Source organism: Plasmodium gonderi (genome assembly GCF_002157705.1).
Source record: "Plasmodium gonderi DNA, contig: Chr06, whole genome shotgun sequence".
NCBI classification, from domain to species: Eukaryota; Apicomplexa; class Aconoidasida; order Haemosporida; family Plasmodiidae; genus Plasmodium; species Plasmodium gonderi.
In genome coordinates, this window is record NW_021628931.1 from 727,752 (window position 1) to 750,520 (window position 22,769).

Below are 22,769 nucleotides of genomic sequence, written 5' to 3' on the forward strand. Positions count from 1 at the left end.
CTGCATGCATATATTTTTATCCATGTTCATGTACTTCCCACCCCACCTGTTCTGTGTTACTTTGGCTTTTTCTTCCCAAACGTACAAAAGAAAATATTTTATGTGCCTCGTGTACTGTTAAGCAGAGGTGTTGTATTCACGATGAGATACACCGACAAGCTAACATATATATTTAAGCTAACTTGCTCACATCAAATGTTCGTGTGAAAGAAATGTATAGAACAACACAAACCCAACTGCAATGCTGTGTGCAGATTATTTGTTTAACACATATAATGGAGATTAAAAAAAAAAAAAAGGAGACCCTCAACAATTATTGCCTAAAAAGAGATGCTTAAAAAGAGATACTTAAAAAATGTTACTCACACAATAAATAGGCAAGGGACAAAGGCGTTATCTCAAACATTGGCGTAATTACTTGCGTCCCATTTAGAAGTTGTGAAAAAAGGAAAAAAAAAAAAAAATGAACAAGAGAGAATTATTTATCAACTTAAATAACAGCAGATCTCCCATTTGCATAAAATAATTAAGGTTTATATCCTTTTTTTTTTTTTTTTTTCGCGATTAACTAACCACTTGGAATTGTTTTCCTTAGATATTATATACAAAGAAAACAAAGGACAGAAAAATTCCTTCACTGTCATAATCTCACTTTTTGTTAAAATAGAAAAAGGAAGTAACGAGGGACGTATAAACGCAGCTTTTTTAATAGCTACGCATATATATATATATATTTGCAGCATTTGGGGAAACAAATTTTAATTTAAAAAAAAAAAAAAAAAAAAAAAAAAAGGTATGCACACATGTACACAAGAACAAAATGAATATAAATACACAAACATGAGAAATTTTCAAAATGGAGAATTATATTCCCCCAAACAAGATAAAAATTTGAAAAATCGCCTGAACGGGTCATAAAATGGGGTAGAGATACATATAAAAAAAAAAAAAAAAAAAAAAATTGCGGATTGACATGGGGGTTCGGGAGGACACATTTGCACAAAAATTGCAACGCAGCGTTGGTTCAGAAAGCACTTAAAAAGGGTCCACATAACAAAAAATTTAAAAGTGGTAGAACAGCCAAGTGGTAGAGGCACAATATGGTAAAAGTACAATATAGGTACAAGCACAATACAGTACAAGCACAATATAGTACAAGCACAATGTGACCCCTGAACGTGGAAGAATCACAAAATGACAAACATGTCGCACAGGATGAAACAAAAGTCTCTGTGTCTCCATCCTAATGCAAGGGGCAGAGACAACGCCTTGAAGGGGAACTAATAACTTTTGTTATACGTTCGTTTGAACTACTTTTGTTTTTTTCCTCGTCTGGATGAGCTCGTGAGATCTTCTTCGATAAGTCCAATGTTCCATTCCCTGCTCTCTTCATGGTTGATTTTTTACGGATAAATGTTTGTTCAGTAGCATTGTTATCTGTTGACATTTTGCAGTACGAAAAAGTTTTCCCCAATTTACAATATCCAGATTTAACTAAAATTAGTATAACAATTATAGCAATGATATATATTAATGCTAATAAGAAAAATGAATAAGCTAACTCATATGCACTATTCCCCACTGCCCGTAATGAAATTAATTGAAATGATTTCTTGGCCTTCCAATGTTTTGCTGGCCACGTATTCTGTGTAAATGTTATTTGATACTGATTCCCTGGTTCGAGGTCTTCAAAAATAACACCATATGGCTTTATAAATGATGATGTCATAGGTGGATGGAACCAACTTTTATAATCTGGAGATATGGTATTAAGCCATACCTTATAATTTGATGAATATTTTTTATGTTTTTTAATATATGAAAACAAATCATAATAATTAAGGATGGGGAATTTATCAATATTGAAAATTTTTTCACCCAAAGATAACCTAATTTTATCATTAAAAATAGAAGCTGAAACTAGTCCACATGGAAATATTTTTTTTTCTTTTTCATCTTTGCTCAGAGAATTAATATCACACGGTTTATTACTACTCAAGTTTGTTATTTTTTTTTTTCCTCCCCCTCCATCAATACTTAAATCATTATTAAGTTCTGGAAGTGTCTGTATATTATTTATACACCTAAATTTGTAAATATCTTCAAATGTTTTTATGTATTTACATTTACAATCGTTCACAAGGGCTTGCGATTCGTCGGAAAGGAAGTTTTTAAAATTACTGTAAAAATTCGTTATTTTGTAGTATACATAAACTGGTTGTTTCATTTTGTGTGTCATTTCAAAAATTTTAAAAGTATCTTCTGAATTATAATCAATATTTACTTCGATTACTTGACTAGATTCATAATAAATGAAAAGACCAATTAATGTAAATGTGATGGCTAGGATTAGCAAAATGACTAGGGCTATTTTCCATTTATATACATAATGAAAATTTTTTATTTTTTTCAATTCTTGTTGTTTAAATGCTTCCATAAATTTGTTATATTTATTTTCATTAAAAATTAATGATTTTTTTTTTCTTAAAAATAAAGTATCACTTTTTTTCTTCTCAAAAACTGATATTTTTACACAACCATTTCTATCTACACAGTCTAATTTATCGTCTTGTTCCGTATTTTTCGTGTGCAATATTCTTTCAAAAGACACTACTTTTTTATTTTTACAAAAATCTTGTTGAATAGGTTCCCTCTCTTTCAATTCCTCATTGTCATTTTTATTGCCCGAATGATCCTCCTGAGCTCGTCCATGTAGGGGTATATTCACGTAACGATTTCTCCTTTTCACCTCCCTCACAACTTTTTCGCATGCGTTGTAGTTGATTGATATAAGGGAAAAATCCTTTTCTTCTTCGGATGCATCCATTTCTCTTCTACGTGTGTGCATGTGGGTTGTTATGTGGACTGCTCATACGTGAAATCTGAAGCGAGGATTGTTCATATGTGAATTGTTATGCGGACTGTTCATACGTGAAATCTGAAGCGAGGATTGTTCTTATGCGCATTGTTCATACGTGAATTGTTGATATGAGGATGATTCTTCTTATGAGTATTGTTCATATGTGAATTGTTATGCGCATTGTTCATATTTGAATTGTTCATATGTGCATGTGAAAAGCTGCCCGTTCGGAACTTTGTTATGCGCACAAAATTGTGAATGACTGGGAAATCATCTGTGTTTAATATATAAAAAAAAAAAAAAAAAAACTCCCAATTTTGTCTGCGTTGTATGAACAAGTCAGGTGAATATGTAAACGAAAAAGCTTGTAAAAAAAAAAAAAAAAAAAAGCTATTTTTTTTGCTTTATTATATATATATATATATATATATATATATATATATATATATATATATATATATTTTACAAGCTTTTTCGTTTACAAATCATAATAATGTATAATTGCTTTGATTGTTGGTCGATATAATAATGTTTTAAGCTGTTCCTCCCTAGAAGCTTTTACTAAAATGAATGCATATACTATACTAATATGTACTATATATACGTATGAGTGTGTACATGTGATGAGAAGCGTATTAGATAAAGTTGAGAGGATTGAAATGAAGTATTGTACATGAGCAGTGGAAAGAGGTTATAAGTACCTTAATTGAGGAAAGAACAAAATTATTCAAACAAAGTCAAACTGCAAAATGGAATTCTGACAATTCAGTGCATTTAAAATTTAAGGAAATAAATAATGTGCATCAAACGGTAAAAATAATATGCATATACAATTTTCTGTTCCATATACTTTTTTGAGGGGGGGAAAAAAAAAAAAAAAAAAAAAAAAAAAATTGCTTGTTCATACAATGTTCGTGTTAATAAGGTATGAAGAAAAAGCATGAATAAAAAAATTTTGTAAGTAAATATTTTGTGCCTATAATTGTTCGATATATTTTGTTCTAGTATGTCGGTTTTCTCCCTTTAGGGGAATAGACATACACATAAGATTTACATTTTTCCTTGTGCTACAATAACATGGTGAATGTTCGCACACATGCAGCTGCTTGTGTGTGCATAGAATGGCTTAACTTCCCATCGTGATGCAGCTCCTGACCCTATTTCTAACACGCTTATTTACTTTTTATATATGCATTCGCAAGGAATTTACATTAAGCTTCATTCAGTTGGATTACATATTAGGGTCACCCGTTTGCACATATTTCTCTCTCTTTATATATATATATATATATATGTATAGGCAAAAAAAAAAAAAAAAAAAAAAGTATGGTCACGTAAGAGGGGGTTAAAATGCACGTCCGTTTTCTACATGCTTCCAGAGCCTCTACACGTTATGCAATTTTTGATAACTTTTTCAGCTCCTTCTACTCTTCTCCCCCGTCCATTCACTGCGTAAGGCAAAAATGTGAATCATCAAAAAATGTATATGAATGTGTAGATGAAAATGTATATACAAAACGTGACAAACTTTTTAAAACACGTGGAAAAAGAAAAAGTAAATAAAATTGGGTGAAGCCGTATAAAGAGCTTAAGGCACCAAACGTAAAACTGTGCAGAATCGAGTAAAATTCAGCAATATTGGGGAAAATTGAATACCCAAAGAGACCGTGAGTGTGTTATTGGCACTATAAATGAATGTAAATGCTTAACCCTTCCCGATTGGGCCGTGGTGTGATATTCGACCGCACGCTCACAGGTAAACATGTGTGCATTTACGTGTGCATTCACATATTTTCACCTTTTCGTGCACATATTTACTCAAGAATGTGAACATGTGCTATTCATTCATGCCTCAAAATCATACTTCCATATGCACCAGTACTTGCTGGTATAGCACACGGAGAGGCGACGAAATTTCATCATGGGCATAATGCCACCAAACGCTTGAATTGTTTTATACACCCAATAAAGCTGGAAAAATAGAACGAATCAGAAAAGGGAAGAAAAAGCGAGAAATGAAAGGAAAAAAATAAGTAAAACAAAATATTGTGAAACAAAATAAGGTTATTTTTTCTTCATTCCCATTTGATTATTTGTCACTTTTTATGTTCGTTAAATTTTTCTTTTGTACCAGCCTCACCATAGAAATTGTCAAGCTCAAATGGAGGGTGGAAGGTGTTTCATGAATGTATTAACAAGAATATATTTTAAAACATACCTCCCCCCTCCCTTTATATGTTTTCTAATAAATAAATGGATAAATAGATAGCCAATGATAAACTTTTCAAAACCTCCCTAAGCTAAGTTTGTTTTCATATCTTACACACATGTAGTACTTCTAAAAATTTGCCTTTTTTTTTTTTTTTTTTTTTTTTCGGAAGAACAAATTTTATACTGCTGTTTTATGGTACATAAAAAAAATTCTCATCACAGTTTGTGAGCGTGTGCATACCAAGGTGTACATGTATCGAGGGCATAAAAAGACATGACAAGGGAAATAATGCTACAAAAATATGGAATAAATTAGCATAGAAATAGGGCCTAAAATAACGTCGAGGTTGGGAAAAAACTTACAGCAATACTACTTGAGCAACTTTTCATTTGCATGTATTTTTGTGCATGGAGAAATGCATATCTTTTTTTTTTTTTTTTTTTTTAGTTTTCAGAAGGGGAGAGAAAGTATTGGCGATATATAAATCCAAACAGCCACACCTAGTTGTAAACGTTGACATAGGTAGTGGTAAATATATGGGGGCACGTGCTTGGGTGTGTGTAGTAATTTTTTTTTCAAATGTTCCAGGCTCTTTTTTTTTCTATCATTTTTGTACACTCCTTTAATACCTTATCCGGTATGTCACTTTTTCTTATAAAGTGGTATAAGACATGATTCTTGATCATTCATGGATGACCTTTTTGGTTCCATATGATACATTTCATAGTCACGTATGAAATTATAATGCAAGAACATCTTTTGTCTCTCACAAGTATGATTCTTTTCTTTTGTAAGTTCTCCTTGGTTTAAACTTGTAATTTTTTTCTTTTTATTTTCCTTCTTGTATTCACCCATAAAGTGCAATTGTATGCCAGACAGAAGTAAGAGACACGATCGGTATACACTATACTTTATTGTTTCATTTAAAAATTCTTTAGAATTTGTATTACCATCATGTGTACATACATGTGTTGTTGGGCTTCTATGCATGTCCACTTTCGACATTTTCATCTCTTCTTTCATCATTTTATATACGTCCTCTGGTGTCTTGGCTCATAATAAAAAATTCTATAAAATGGTAACACCTTATACCTACCAGGAGTGTATTGTGTCTTTTGTAGAAATTATTTACTATACCAACTGCATCTTTCTACCCTGAACTTGATGTTATGTTAGAGTCGGTACTTACTCGAGTGTATATCTGGATGAAAAAGATTTGCAGATTATTTGTTTTCAATTTGAACAGCTTTGATTATCTCATGTAACCAACTTTAAAATTTAGAAATCATTGCAAAGGAAAAAAAAAAAAAAAATTCATAAATGAAACAAGAGCTATATTTTTTTCCCTTTCTCTAAATATCATAAACCTACATAAAAGAGCAATTTGCACACTCCTTTGCATACCACTTTTGGCATTTCTTAGTACACTTATACTTATGGTATTGCTTGGGGAGAAGCATAAATTTTTTTTATCATAATTTATTTTATTATTTCATTGAAATTTAACGAAAAAAAAAAAAAAAATTATCCTAATTGAGATATAACATCAATTTATCATCTGTGATGTTACTAACAGCCCTTTAGTACATTCTCCATATCCCAATTTTAATTCACTTCACATGAATTGAAAAAATAAAAATGTGCGGGCGGGGGGACGAAGTTCTTCAAAGAAATATCCACATTTTTGCTACATTATAGCAATTTATTTATTTATTTATTTTATTTTTTTTAACGCAAATACTGCTAAATTATATGAAAAATAAAGGTAGTAATTGTAGAAATAATGTCAAAAGGTTATACAAAAGGTGGGGGTAAAAATTAATTCATACACACATACGCCAAAAAAAAAAAAAAAAAAAAAAAAAAATTTTAGTTCCACTTTGGGACCCAACCCCATAAAAATGCACACACACAAAAAAAAAATATATATATATGTATATATATATATATTATATATATGTATATATATATATATTATATATATGTATATATATATATTATATATATGTATATATATATATTATATATATATATGTTCAACTAAGGTGTATACTAAGGGGTGTGAAGTTAAAATTGAGGTTGATCAGTTAGGGGTAAAGTTCTCACTCAATATATATATATGAAAAAAGAAAAAAAAAATTATAAATTATAATATAGGATTATGAAAAAAGGATACTTTTTTTTTTTTTTTTTTTTTTCCTACATTTTATGCATTTATTTGTTATATAAAATCAAAATGTTAAAAAAAGTAGAAAAAAGAAGAAAAAAAAAAATGGAGATATGTGTTTTACTTCTACATCTGTGCGTAGCGGGTTGAACCCCCTTAAAATCGATTCATATCTCGACAACACATCGCTACACATTCTTCCTATGCCTCTTCGAATGAAAAAAATACTTGTTATTGCATCTTACTGAGCTCTACTTTTATATATATACATATATATATGTATATATAAATACCTATCTTACCTATATTTGTTTTAAGAAGGATGCATTTCCCTACATCCCCTTACCCTGAGCTGCCCACCCCATTGGAATTATGGAAAGTATTCCTACCCAATATGTATGCAGCAACTATGCATGCATAATAATATATCAACGCTGATATATATATTAAATATCAGGAATTATAGAATATATGTAGAAATGAGAAAAAAAAAAAAAAAAATTTTACTCCTCTATTATATTAACCGTTATATTTTTTTCTTATTTTTATCATATTTTTATCATATTTTTATCATATTTTTATCATATTTTTATCATATTTTTATCATATTTTAATCTTATTTTTATGTTAATTATTTATTTATTTTTTTTTTTTTAAACAATTCCCTTTACCAACAAAACATTGCAATAAACTTAAAGAATCATTTTTTTGAATATTCACAATTCCTCCGTGAACCTCTAATCAGTTCTCTTTTCGACAAACTCAATTAACAATTTTTTTTGAACAGTTGCTATATTAACTTTTGTGTACACCAAAAAAAAAAAAAGAGAAACCTCAACATAAGGATATAAACTATTGAATAAAATTACTTCCAAAAAAAATCGAATCAAAGAAAATTAACATTTTTCATGTACCAAATTGAAAACTTCCTACACCCCCCAGTCTCCCATACAAGCACCAACATACATATATTTACACACCTTTGCAAATAGAAGAGAACATACAAAATGAACATTATACAAGAAAAAATAGACTTCCTTACAAAGGATGAAATTAAAAACATTGATTTATCCAAGTTAAGTAAAAAGGAAAGATATAATATATGGAAAAGATTACCAAAATGTGAATTACACTGCCACTTAGATTTATGTTTTTCTTCGGATTTTTTTCTGAGTTGTATTAGAAAATATAATTTGCAACCTAATTTATCAGATGAAGAGGTTTTAGATTATTATTTATTCCCAAAAAAAGGAAAATCATTAGGTGAGTTCATTGAAAAGGCAATAAGAGTAGCTGATATATATCGTGATTATGAAGTAATTGAGGATTTGGTTAAACATGCTGTATTTAACAAATACAAAGAAGGTGTTGTACTTATGGAATTTCGATATTCACCAACATTTGTCTCATTTAAACATAATCTTGACATTGAATTAATTCATAAAGCTATAGTTAAAGGGATTAAGGAAGTCGTACAATTGTTAGATTACAAAATTCATGTTGCACTTTTGTGTATTGGGGACACAGGACATGAAGCTGCAAATATTAAAAAATCAGCTGATTTTTGTTTAAAACATAGAGAAGATTTTGTAGGATTTGATCATGGAGGGAAGGAAGTAGATTTAAAACAATATAAAGAAATTTATGATTATGTAAGAGAAAGTGGAATACCTCTTTCAGTTCATGCAGGTGAAGATATTACTTTACCAAATTTAAATACCATTTATTCAGCTATAGAAGTTCTTAAAGTGGAAAGAATTGGACATGGGATTAGGGTATCCGAATCACAAGAATTAATTGATATGGTTAAAGATAGAAATATATTATTAGAAATATGCCCAATATCAAATGTACTCTTAAGCAATGTCAAGTCGATGGATACGCATCCAATTAGACAATTGTACGACGCAGGAGTCAAGGTCTCTGTTAATTCGGATGACCCAGGAATGTTCATGACAAATATTAATGATGACTATGAGGAGTTGTACACTCAGTTGAACTTTAAGCTCGAAGATTTTATGAAGATGAATGAATGGGCCTTGGAAAAATCTTTCATGGATTCCAACATAAAGGACAAAGTAAGGAACCTTTACTTTTAGGTGTACACGCTTGTGCGTTCCTGTTTGTCTCTCTGTGCGTGTGTGAATTATGTAATTCCAGGGAATCAATATTTATGGATGTATGTGAAAATATGGGACTACACAGCTGAATGTACCATTTTAGCACATTCCTTGTGTAAATCACACCGACACGAATCGTTACTCACCTCCGCCCAACATTGTTTTACAAGCTCTTTAAAATCTTTTTCAAATGAACTTTTTTTATGCAAGGGCATTGATAAATTTTTACTCATAAGAATGTTGTTTAATCACACACGCGCGTATATATTTATTTATCTACCTATGTACCCATGTATTTATGTACCTATATACCCCCTATATTTATGTTCCTATATACCCTTATATTTATTTATCTACCTATTTATTTTTCCTTTTATTTATGTATGTTATGTACGTTATGTACATTCCGTGTGCATCTTTAAAAAGAGAACACTAAAAAAAAACAGCCCCGAGTTAATAATTGGCTACTACTACTGCTTCTGCTACTGCGGCTATTGTTGCGCGTTCCGAATTTACCAACAAACGGGTAAGAGGATTTCTCCCTTTTAAGATGTTCATTGCAAAAAGGAAAAAGGTAGAAGGTGGAATTTTTTCGTTCTCATAAGAATGCAAAAGTGGAAAGAGGAGCAAGGTGAACAACTCGATCTGCCTACACAGTTTCCTAGTAAAGCGGAGTAGGGGACAAAAGTGATGTATAAAAGTGTGAGGAAAAAAAAAAAAAAAAAAAAAAAAGAAAAAAAAAAAAAAATAAGAGGTTAAATTTAAAGAAATTGGTGAAAATGGCTAGCTATAAAAAGAAAATTGTTCTACATTGGCTAGTCGTGTATATATATATATATATATATTTTTTTTTTTTTTTTTTTTTGCTAACTATGCATGAACGTTCATGCAAAATTGCTTGAGTTGACCCATTTTAGCTACATGTGTGCACTAACAGAATCAGAAACAAACTTTCCTCGAAAAACATTGCAACAACTTAAATGAAATTGTAATTCGGTTGAATTTCTTCCAAGAAGAAGTCACTACTTTTCGTGTCCCTTTTTTTTGTGTCCCTTTTTTTTGTGTCCCTTTTTTTCGTGTCACTACTTTTTGTGTCACTACTTTTCGTGCCCCTTTTTTTGGTTTCCCCTGAGAGCATGTATTTTCCAAAATTGGCATTGTGGGAAGGAGCATTATTATGCCCTACCCGTGCTCGCATGTATGCATTGACAGCATGGTCTACACTCTCATTTGTGCTTGTTTTCCCGTTCGTGCTTATTTTCCCATTCGTGCTTGTTTTCCCATTTGTGCTTGTTTTCCCATTCGTGCTTGTTTTCCCATTTGTGCTTATTTTCCCATTTGTGCTTGTTTTCCCATTCGTGCTTGTTTTCCCATTTGTGCTTGTTTTCCCGTTTGCGCTTGCTTTCCCATTTGTGCTTGTTTTCCCGTTTGCGCTTGCTTTCCTGTTACTGCTCTTTTTCATTCTTGTTCTGCTTTTCCTTTTGTGTAGCAAATGCTGCATCTCTTCCCTGCCTGCGCGCTGCCTTCGCGTGTTAGATAAATTCGTTCCTATCGTTAAGTCCTTATAGTGCTTGTATGTGCGAACGGATGTTGCATAGCTGGCTTTTTTGTTTTTTTTATTTTTAAAAAGGAAGGATAGTCTACTTTTCCCCTGAAACAAGTGCTTGTAAAGTGTAAACAATAACACAATTATCAAAAGAGGGATGACAGTACAACATACAATGAACCAATGATTACTATTACTTTGTGCATATGAATAGAGATTATAGTTTTTCTCCATCATATCTTCTGGTGATATTCTTTTTGAGAATAATATGTGTGCATCCCAATCATTGAGATAGTGTAACCTGTGTTCAAACAGGTAAAACATTTTAATTGCAGAATATATGTTATTTCTTCTACTTAACGAAATAGAGTTAAAGTTGTGAAAAGCTACCTGAACTAATTTATATCCTTCTTGTAGTAATTTCTCAATACCTTCAATTTCTCTTTTGTTAATTCTTAGCCCAAAATCAAGTGTTCTTCTCTTAATGTTGTTTCTGGGGTCATAAAATGATTCTCCTAGCACTTGTACTAGATCTTCGTTTATAGTTTTTACATCATTGTAGTTAAATCCTTTCAGCGAATTTGAATAGACAGGATTTTTTAAAAGCTGAACAATCGCACTTTTCATGAGGGCGTACTTATTTTGAGCCAAAGTTTTTACTATAATGATGCAAAAAATAGTCTGGTCTTCCATTAAATCGATATATTTTCTTTTAAACTCTTCAATTCTTTTTATCTTCTCATGTTCTGTAGACTCTTTCAAGATCCCATTTTGGAGGATCCCATTTTGGAGGATCCCATTTTGTGGCGCACGTCGCAAATTCCCATTTTGTAGGATCCCATTTTGCACTTCCCTTTTCCCCTTGTGCACCAGCAAATTGTCCCAGCCCCACCTGTCTCTATTTAATCCTTCGTATGTAAATATATTATTTGAATCTTCACTATCATCATAAATAACTTTCTTTAGCACCATAGTCGTGTTTGAGAAGTAGCTAGACCCAAAGTGCAAATAATTATTTTTCATTAATTCGAATTCGATGAGGCTTAGTAAATTCCCGAATGGGATATAACTGTCCACGGGTGGGTTGTCTGCGCCACCTTTTCCTCCTCTATCACTTAGAGATACATCATTCCTTATGGCACTTGCAATTTCTATTTGTAGAAATAAATTTTGACCTGTTAATAACGAAATACATTTTTTTAAATAGAACTCTGAAAAAAAAAGGCCAAAATCCTGAGTACGAATAATGTCATTAGTTGCTTGATCAAGATATATATATCCATTAATCGTTAATGTCAACAATTTGGTAATATCTAAATTGGTTGAAATTTCGTCAATTTGTTTAAAAAAATTATTGTAATTTAAATGTTTATCATATGTACTTTTACTTTTTTTAACAACATCCATTAATGCATTATTCACTAAATGTAGGAAATTTTCAGTCCCTTTTGTCTTTAATATATTTATCAACTTATTTGCATCTTTTATTTGTAAAATTATAATTTCACTTCTTACACTTTTCAGCACAGATATTGTTTCTAAACTGTTAAGATAAATTCGATATTCTCTTATTACACTTATGTCATTGCTCAAACTTAGCAATTTTAAATTATTTTCTTCATTACAATTTTGAATTTCAAACAAATTCTTAAATAAAAATTTAGAATGCAAAGCATAATTCAGTGCATACATTACACAGCTGCTACATGTCATTGGAAATGTCTTGTGTGGAATCATGCTTAAAACAGGTAAGACACAATTCCGAGAACTTAATGTTCTACAATTGTTTCCTTCTCTCCAGCATTCGTTTGTTATTAATTCTATCCAAGTGAAATATTTCCCAATTCCTCTTTCTACATCTGTCAGGATGGAGTTAAGCTGAGTACAGTGTAACCAAAAAAAAAAAAAAAAAAATTGTCTACATAAAATAAGGAAAATTCTCATTTGATAGGTGTGTAAAAAAACCAACATGCACCTTTTCTTTCAACTTGTGAAAAAAAAAAATGCAAAGAAAAATGATCTAATTCAAATAGACATTTATGGATAAATCATACCCCTATGATAACATGTCTTATATCCTGAATACTATATCCTTTTTGCTTTTTCACCCTTTCACCATTAGCTATTTCTTCTCTAAATAAATGTGTAGTACCTTCAATTAATTTTTCATATTTTTCTTTTTGTGACAATTGACCCAAAAAATATGGAACTTCCAACTGTATCAGCAGTAGGAAGGCCAATAAGGTGTTGTCATCCAGACTAGCCAATCCGATTCGTTCATTTTCCGCTGCACGCACGGGGGTCTGCAAGAAAGGGGAGGTAAGAAATGGATGCCCATGTATGTGTTTATACCTATGTGCATATATTTTCGAATATACAAGCTTATGAGCGTACGTATATATGCACAGATTCATATGTAGTGTGTGTGTGTGTGTGTGTGTGTGTGTCACGAATAGACCACTCCCTCCACACTCCTTTGCTAAATGCTGGGAAAAGTGATGCCATAGATGATACAACACATGAGAAGGCAAAAGAGATAAATAGACAATGATGAAAGGAATCAAAGTCATTCATGTCGGCATGCAAAAGGTTTAATCAGCACTCCCATATTTACTGTGAACACTCTTCTCTTCCTTATTTACACATCAATCAAGTGAGCCAAATACGTATATAAATATATGCATATAGAAATATATTATAAACACATGTACATGTGCATATGTGTAAGTACACTTGTGCAATGTCTTCGCTGTTTTTTTTTTTTTTTTTTTCTCCTTACACGACTGAGAAACGTCAGTATGAAATACAAAAGCGTGACATATTCGATCAAACAATGTGTCTTCATCCTTTTTTCATTGCTATCGTGAAAACCGAAGATGCTTATTAGTATTCATTAATGTGGTACTCATGTTTTATTTTTTTTTTATTTTATTTTTTTTATTTTTATTTTTTTTTTATATCCACTTTTGGAAATGTAAGAACATTTGTAATGTTCGAGCCCGTTGGGATGAAATGAAAAGTTTTAACATCATTCGTTGATTGTATATGACACATGGGTTCAGTTTTAATTTTATGCGCGTTCCACAAAGTGGCAAGTCTTACATATAAGTATGTTTATATATATATACACACGCATAAATATTTTTTACTGAATTGTGTTTAAAAAAGACATTTCATTGTGTTCCGCTTCATTGGGGATGCTACATATGTTCGCGCTGCTTTTTTTTTTTTTTTTTTTTTTTTTTTTCCACTTTCAATTTGCATGTAGAACAAATCTCCAAATTAGTGAACCCTGTTACTTTTAGCTTCAAGATTCACATCAAATTTTTGATCCCCAAAATGAGTCTTAAACGAAAATAAAAAAAATAAAATAGAAGAGAAGTGAAGTGAAGCAAACCATCCCCTCTCTCTACCCAATTTGAGAAAAAAGGAAATTTTTGTTACTATTACATTCTCTTCTCATTTTTGTCAGTCTTCTGTTTTATTTGTCTATTTTTTTTTTTTTTTTTTTTTGCAAAATGTATAACAAAAAAAAAAAAAAAAAAAGGGTAAACTCAAATAGACAACCTGGCGAAGGAGAAGAAGATCCCCCCCCCCTTTCCCTCCAAAAAAAAAAAAAAAAAAAAAAAATTTGCACAAAATTATTTTTTCTCTTTCCCTACTAGTACTATTTCGAATCGTCTTTTTTAATTACGTTGAATTGTTAATTATCAAAACATGGATGTCTATGTACGCCCATGGCATTAATTGCGTGCTGGATGAACAGACAATCACATGTGAGCGCATACAAATGGAAAACTCGTCACACTAAGGTATTAATGTGCTAACCAACCAATGGATGCAATTTAAAAATTAAAGTCTTCGAGTCCGGGGGTGAGTTATGCCTGTCTGTTTTCCTCTGATGAAACGGTAGACCTGGGCAAAAATAAACGCCACAAAAATAAGCGAAGCAAAAATACGCGCAGCAAAATTGGAAATGTATCTTTATTACATTTCAAGTCGTCTAAGTAGCATAGCGTGGCATTTTATATTTAAAAAAAAAAAAAATTAAAACATAAAACAAAAAGCACAATACATAAAACGTAATACATAAAATAATGTAACAAAACAAAGTAGTAAAAAGGCTTATATTGGAAATCAATCCAGAGAATAAAATGCACGGTTAACACTAACGTGTGTCTCCCGTGACTTGGATGTGCATGTTCAGGGCCAGACACTTGCTTCCCAATCAAAGCGACTAGAAGGATATGCACAATTATACGCATCTTCCTGCTGCTACCAAGATGGCCAAAAAGATTTTGTACACAACTGAGTTATTATTCCATTGAGGGGTGAAACCATTTTTTCTATAACCTGTATTTTAAATCAGGTCTGTAATTAATAATACTCTTATTCATCATTTTTATCACCTTCACCATTTTCACCATCTTCACCATTCTCACCATCTTCACCATTCTCACCATCTTCACCATTCTCACCATTTTCACCATCTTCACCATTCTCACCATCTTCACCATTCTCACCATTTTCACCATCTTCACCATTCTCACCATCTTTACCATTCTCACCATCTTCCATCGCCATCCCCACCGGGGCTTCTCACATGATGAGGTGTATCTTTTCCTGATTTTCCATTTTCTGCTGCTCCTTCACAACTTTGTACTTTTTTAGCTGATTCAATTTATTTTTGATTTCATCCGGAGGGATGAGAGGCATATGAGTTAGTGTTTTACCCATGGGTTGGTTCTGCCGTTGTGCTTTTACATAGCTAACTTTTTTATTCCAATCATTTTCAAACTGTATCCAATCTAGCCAAACAATTCTCCTGATGTTCCATCCAAGATCATGCAGAATTCTATGTTCTAATTTTACGCTTTCAGTATATTGATTTGTGGACGTGTAAAAACAAGATGGCCCATCTATGAACCAACAATTTCTTTTTTCATTCGTTTCTCCTATGTCTATAAAATAACAACCCCATAGAAATGTATTTCTATGACTAATACCTAATTTGGCTAAACAGTTAGAAACCTCCCATTGAAATTCAGATGGTTTTCTACATTTTTCTGGAATTCTTCTCATACTTAGTCTAACATAAAAACTTTTTACCTTATTTGACAAGGAATTCCATACATTTGGAAATAATACTCTTACAGCTACTGCTGATTTATATGCACTTTTGTAATGTTGTGGCCTTGCACATATAAACATGTTACTAAATCTTGTTAAGATATATTTCTTAACTTCATCTTCATATAGGTTAATTAAAGTAACATCATTAATAACGTTTCGAAAATCTTGAGCAAATATTGTTTCCAATTTATTTATTATATGACTGTTCATAATTTTTTTATAATTTTTATTATTAATACCTAACCTGGCTATGGCGTTATTTATTTTTATTAAATCTTTTACTCTAATATCATCAAATTTTTCAATAACTGTTTGGCAAAAAATGGTGAAAAATTCTTCATTCTTAATTAATACTCTATTTAATGACCAAGCAATACACATTAAAGGATGGCTATAAAAACTAGGTAATTTTTTTTGCACACTTGTTAATATTTTTTCATAAAATCTGGTGTTTAAAAATCGACTTTTTCCCATTCCATAAAATATATATCCGATTTGTTGAGGTGTTAACGTTTCACATATTTCTAAAATCCTTTCACTATATCCTTTCCACAATTCGTAATCATGCTTTCTTAAAGTTGCAGCTTTTTGCACACACGCAGAAATGTATTGTCCATCCATTAAATCTACCTGACTTGTTAAGCACACATTCATTGGAAGCCAATATTCTCGTACTCTTTGTTGAGCCCATGATCGAAATCGTTTATGCATGCGCTTCGCTTTGTATTTTATTCTGCTTTCCCTCCTTATAGCATTAACAATTACTCTTTCCCTCGGCCTTAGTAATCCCATCTTTTCCTTTCACTCTTTGCAGAAAGAGAGGAAATCAATTGATTGTGGGGAACAACAGCAATAGTGTTTCTCCCTTTATGTAAGCAATTCTTTTTCTGAACCAGCTCCATGTGTGTACCAGCAATGAGGCTTTACCCTCGCGTGCAATTGTTCCCTCACAATGCTATGAGCAAAAGCGGGTTATGAAAATGTGCATATATATTTGCACGTATGCATGTTTGCACGTATGTAGGTTTGCACGTATGTATATTTGTACGTATGTGTGTTTGTACGTATGTATGTTTGCACGTATGTATGTTTGTAGGTATGCATACATGTATCATGCACCACGCTCAATGACTACCCGTTGCGGGAATGGGGCGATGGAGGGGAGGCGTTCATCCTGTTTGTAAATACACAAAGAAAATTTCCTCCATCGGCATAATTAGCTAATCCCCTTGTGAGAAGGAGTTGTCGAAATAACGTGCGATTTCTTCTGGTATACATGTGTAATCCCTAAGAGGGACTAGCTAAAGATGAACATAATTGATCCATGCATATAGGTGTCATTCATCCATTTAAATTATGAAGTATTTAGCCCCCTTTTTTTCGTAATTTATTTCGTGCTTTGCAATTTTTCATAGTTACCTCTAACATCACAAAAAAAATTAATCAATCCTTAATTTTTTGCAAGATTTAGGGATTTTCTACTCAGCGGTTAATGTTGTTTTGCACACGTAATTAATTTTTTTTTTTTTTTTTTTTTTTTTTTTTTTTTTTTTTTTTTTTTTCTTTTTTTTTTTTTTTTTTTTTTTTTTTTTTTTTTTTTTTTTTTTTCTCCTTGTTCATATATTTTTTTTTTAACGTTAACCTGTTGGTTCATACATAAAAGCAAAAATATTTTTTTTCAAAATCTGGATAAAACTTATGACATGAAAAGGTGGTTAACCCTTATAAAAACATGTGCATCTTTTTGGAGGCCTTTTTGTTTTTTTTTTTAAGTCACGATCCCCATATTAAGAGATAATTTTTAAGATTTTCATTTAACCAATCTTGTTATGTAAATTTTCATTATAGCAACTATGACGAAATGATTCATAATTAGAAATGCAGATTTAACGTCCAAGCAGAAGTCTTCGCGGATATGCAACAAAATGATACTACTTTAATTGGAGCCTCACATGCGTATAAAAACACCACGTTGTGTCAGTCCTTTCATGTATACATTTGTGTAACACTTATATGCATAGTATGCTATATACTATGTATACACAAAATGTGCATGTGATACACACACTTTTTTTTTTTTTTTTTTTTTTTTTTTTTTGCCTGAACGGTTAATAAAAAAACCGAATTTGATGTTTTTTATTATTCTTGTCACAGGAAAGTTTGAAATTTATTTTGAACAAAATGATACATTTATTTTTGAAACAAAAACTTCAATTGATAGATCGCCAGTTGTCACAGCTCCTGTGCCCTTTCTTTTTGTTTAGTCCCATTTTACTCCACCTTATTTTATTTTATTTTTTTATTTTATTTTTATTTTATTTTTTTATTTTTTTTTTTTTGATTTATTTTTTATAATGGAAGAGCATGCTAAAATATTTAACCAATTCGATGAACATATTTTTCCCCAAGTTTAATGTTAACTAAAAAGGTGACTAGTGACCATCCGAGTGGTTGAAAATTTTTTTGATTTATTTTCCTTTCACAGTTCATTGGTTCATTGGAAATCTTTGTGATATATTTCAATGATATGTCGAATAGGGAGAATAATACAGTTTAGTAACATTATAAAACAAAAATCGTGTGATAATTATGAAAACCATTATTGCAATTTTTTTTTTTTTTTTTCACTCTTTATTTTGCTCCAATTATACTTTTGAATAACCAAAAATAATATAATACCCCCTCCTGTAGAAGAGGGATGATAAAAGCTGGAATTTCCTTTTGGAAAATAGCAATTTTGAAAAATTTAACCTTTCCAGAACAAGGTTTTTTTGTCTGTGTGTGTTTTTCGTGTAAATGTATTTATTAGAGATGGGAAATCTTGAAGGTTTTTTGCGTACATATATATGTACATAAATACATGTATATGTTTATGTGTGTGTGCATGAGTCACAGCATAATTCGTGCAATTAACGCAAATAATATGCACACAGTTAAGGTGTACACACTTTTCCAATAGCACTCTCTGAAAAGTATTCCTCATCAATTCGTAATTTGCCTTTTAGTGTCCAATAAAGAATTTGATTAACACACAAAACAATCTAAGATCATTACATTTTAACAAAAATTATTTTCATGTACCATGGTTACATATGATCGTGCAGAAGTGGGGGTGTGTGTGGGGGGATTTTTACCCTCTCCTTTTATTCACCTGATAAAATGTTTAAAACAATTTATTTTTTTTTTTTCTTCAATTATTGAGAAAGGGGGGGGAAGAGGGGAAAGCAAAAATTTCTGCTATGAGAGACGGATCCCAACTTTTCAAGGAAGAGGACCCATTAACAAGTCCGCATGTGCGTGTACCAAATACGTACATACATGCATACATAATATATATATATATATATATATATATATATATATATATATATATGTGTGTGTGTGTGTGTGTGTGTGTAAGTACATGTACATGTGCGTATCCTCGTTTTTAGTGCAATAACTGCAACTCCCCTCCTCCCCCGTTTCATATATACATTTATTGTTAACCCTTTTCAATGAAGCTAATTTATTTTCTTAAAATAAAGCCAACTCGTAAAGCGTAATGTATTACGATAACCCCTTTTCCCTTTTTTAAATGTAAATAAAGAAGATAATAATGGATGGCAACAGAATGTTCACAGCCGGGTTTATGAGAATGTAAAATTAAACAGCACGTTTTAGACTATTTAAAAATAAAGTTGTTAGGAAAAGAAAAAGTCGAAATAAGCAATGTTTTTACATTTTGCCAAAGGGAATTTTTTTAAGTGCTTTATAATTATGAGCTCTTGAAAAAAAAAAATAAATAAAATAAATAAATAAAAAAATAAATAAATAAAAAAATAAATAAATAAAAAAATTAAAAAATAAAATAAAAACTTTATCTCATGCGGTATTGAAAACGTTAAAAGAACTTGCCAAATTAAAAAAAAAAAATTTTATTGTCACACATTTGTTTTGTTCTCGTTTGTTCTGTTTTGTTCTATTTTCTTTTTTTTTTAATTTAATTTAATTTTTTTTTTTTTTTTTTAAATAATTGTATTATAGTTGTAATCATGTTTTACGTTTTTATCTATATATTTGTGCATTTTTTGTTTTGTATTATTTTGTCTGTTCCACTTTTTTAAAAAAACAAAAGCAAAAATATTTTGTTAATGTATTTCTTGTTTGTTCTAGTCGTTTTTTGTTTGTTCTAGTTGTATTTTGTTTGTTCTAGTCTTTTTTTTTTTTGTTCTAGCATTTTTTATTTTTATGTATTTTTTTAAGTACTTACACTTTTAAGTCTCCATAGACTTTTTTAAAATTACTGCGTTTCATTTGTTTGTGTTTTTTTTTAGTGTTTGTCTGATTTTTTTGTTTTAGTGTTTGTTTGTTTTTTTTTTAGTGTTTGTTTGTGTTTTTTTTAGTGTTTGTTTGTGTTCTTTTTAGTGTTTGTTTGTGTTTTTTTTAGTGTTTGTATTTTTTTTTTTTTTTTGTGTTTGTTTTTTTTTTTTTGTGTTTTTTTTTTTTTTTTTTTTTTTTTTTTTTTTTTTTTTTTTTTTTTTTTTTTTTTTTTTTTTTTTTTTTTTTTTTTTTTTTTTTTTTTTTTTTTTTTTTTTTTTTTTTTTTTTTTTTTTTTTTTTTTTTTTTTTTTTTTTTTTTTTTTTTTTTTTTTTTTTTTTTTTTTTTTTTTTTTTTTTTTTTTTTAGTGTTTGTATTTTTTTTTTTGAGTGTTTGTATTTTTTTTTTTAGTGTTTGTATTTTTTTTTTTGAGTGTTTGTATTTTTTTTTTTTGTGTTTGTTTTTTTTTTTTTGGGTGTTTTTTTTATTTTTTTTTGTTTTTTTTTTTTTTTTTTTTTTTTTTTTTTTTTTTTTTTTTTTTTTTTTTTTTTTTTTTTTTTTTTTTTTTTTTTTTTTTTTTTTTTTTTTTTTTTTTTTTTTTTTTTTTTTTTTTTTTTTTTTTTTTTTTTTTTTTTTTTTTTTTTTTTTTTTTTTTTTTTTTTTTTTTTTTTTTTTTTTTTTTTTTTTTTTTTTTTTTGTGTTTGTATTTTTTTTTTTGAGTGTTTGTATTTTTTTTTTTAGTGTTTGTATTTTTTTTTTTGAGTGTTTTTTTTAATGTTTTTTTGTCTTTTTTTGTCTTTTTTTGTCTTTTTTTGTCATTTTTTGTCTTTTTTTTTTTTTTTTTTTAGTCAGACAAAGGGTTTTATACTGAATTTGTGCCTGCACATGTTCGTTCGAACATGATTGTTTTAGTTTTTATTAGAGTTTGCGTTTGTAGGCTTCGTGCTTTATGTATTTTTTGTTTTTGTGTATGCTTTGTCTTTTTAGCTTTTTTCTCTTTTAAACAAATTTTTATGACGCTGCAAATTTTTAACCTTCTTGGATTAAAGGCTAGCGTACTATTCTGAGTTTGTATAAAACATTTCTATTTCGAATGAAATATTTTGAGTTTGTATAGTATATTTCGAGTTTGCATAAAATATATCGAATTTGTTTGAACAAATTTACGATTTTTTATGAATAGATTTCCGATTTTGCATGAACAGATTTCCGAATTTGTATGAATAGATTTTCGATTTTATGTAAATGTATGTCCGATTTTGCATGAACTGATTTCCGAATTTGTATGAAAAGATTTTCGAGTTTATATGAACAGATTTCCAAGTTTATGTAAGTGTATGTCCGATTCTGCTTGAACGTATTCTCCATTTTTTATGTTAATGTTGCACATATGTTCCAATTATTAAGTGTTTTAAAAAGAAAAAAGGATGTCTTATATGTATTTGTGAGCAATATATATGCCTTTTTAGGAGTTCACTTTTTTTTTTTTTTTTTCTTTTTTGTTGTTATTAAGATATATAACTTTAAATTTTGTTTTTCTTTTGAATGCATATGGAGAGAATTTATCACTCGTTTTTGTATAAAAACGAATGATTTTATTTCAAGAAATCACAATCACATGTGCATATTTTTATTTTATTTTTTTTTGTTTGTTATTTCACATGTGCTTGTCTAAGCGTATGTGTGAGCGCACATGTTCATATTTTCTTGTGTGTCTATGTCTTTATGACAATTGCGTTGTCGTACTTTTTTTTTAATTTGTAGTAAGATAAAATAAAGTCCAGAAAATATATATATATATATATATATATATATATATATATATATGTGTATTTAAAGACAAAACAAGAAAGTGAAAAAGGAAAAAACCTTTAAAAAAAAAAAAAAATAATAATAAAATAACATGAAAGGATTAAAGCACATAAGTACGTGTGTTTGTATTACATGAAATACGCATAATATTCACGTTCTAAAAAATTTATGTGTTTTAAAAAATGCAGACATGGAAAAAAAAAAATAATAAAACAGATAAAACAAAATTAAATAAAAAAAAAAAATAAAATAATAATAAAATAAAAAAATAAATAAAATAAAAAAGTTAGACATCATAAGGCTTTATTTTATATTACAACTATTTTATTTAATTTTTTTTTTTTTTTTTCGGGAATTAAGCTGAACCAAAGAAAATATAGAGAAAAATAGAAAGTGAGAATCCCTTGTTTCAGTGTAGAATAGTAAAGACATAATTTTTTTTTTTTTTTTTTTTTTTTTTAATGCTTATCTCCTCCTCTGCAAACATATGTTTACATGCTTGTGTGTGAATGCATGTACGTTTTTAAAATTATAGAATCCAGCATACAAAAAGCACAGTATTGTGTTTTATAATTTTTTTTTTTTTTTTTTTTTTTTGTGTATTTTTGTGGTATATGTGTGTG

The 22,769-nt window shown here is 29.6% G+C and overlaps 5 protein-coding genes across 5 annotated transcripts; 1 reads left to right on the plus strand and 4 right to left on the minus strand.

The window, feature by feature from the left end:
* Positions 1-1,243: 1,243 nt before the first annotated feature.
* On the minus strand, positions 1,244-2,827 carry PGO_061390 (hypothetical protein, conserved; the record flags this gene model as incomplete). The annotated part of the gene is made up of 1 exon (XM_028686782.1): positions 1,244-2,827. One exon carries the CDS (start codon positions 2,825-2,827, stop codon positions 1,244-1,246), a length of 1,584 nt encoding a protein of 527 aa, XP_028542583.1.
* A 2,887-nt stretch (positions 2,828-5,714) lies between these two features.
* Positions 5,715-6,098, minus strand: PGO_061400 (hypothetical protein, conserved; the record flags this gene model as incomplete). Its single annotated transcript, XM_028686783.1, has 1 exon — positions 5,715-6,098. The coding sequence occupies one exon, from the start codon at positions 6,096-6,098 to the stop codon at positions 5,715-5,717; it is 384 nt and encodes a 127-aa protein (XP_028542584.1).
* Positions 6,099-8,246: 2,148 nt separating this feature from the next.
* PGO_061410 (adenosine deaminase) lies at positions 8,247-9,338 on the plus strand (the record flags this gene model as incomplete). The annotated part of the gene is made up of 1 exon (XM_028686784.1): positions 8,247-9,338. One exon carries the CDS (start codon positions 8,247-8,249, stop codon positions 9,336-9,338), a length of 1,092 nt encoding a protein of 363 aa, XP_028542585.1.
* A 997-nt stretch (positions 9,339-10,335) lies between these two features.
* Positions 10,336-13,750, minus strand: PGO_061420 (hypothetical protein, conserved; the record flags this gene model as incomplete). Its single annotated transcript, XM_028686785.1, has 3 exons — positions 10,336-12,783; positions 12,960-13,208; positions 13,685-13,750. 3 exons carry the CDS (start codon positions 13,748-13,750, stop codon positions 10,336-10,338), a joined length of 2,763 nt encoding a protein of 920 aa, XP_028542586.1.
* Positions 13,751-15,504: 1,754 nt separating this feature from the next.
* On the minus strand, positions 15,505-16,830 carry PGO_061430 (Secretory protein; the record flags this gene model as incomplete). The annotated part of the gene is made up of 1 exon (XM_028686786.1): positions 15,505-16,830. The coding sequence occupies one exon, from the start codon at positions 16,828-16,830 to the stop codon at positions 15,505-15,507; it is 1,326 nt and encodes a 441-aa protein (XP_028542587.1).
* Positions 16,831-22,769: the final 5,939 nt, after the last annotated feature.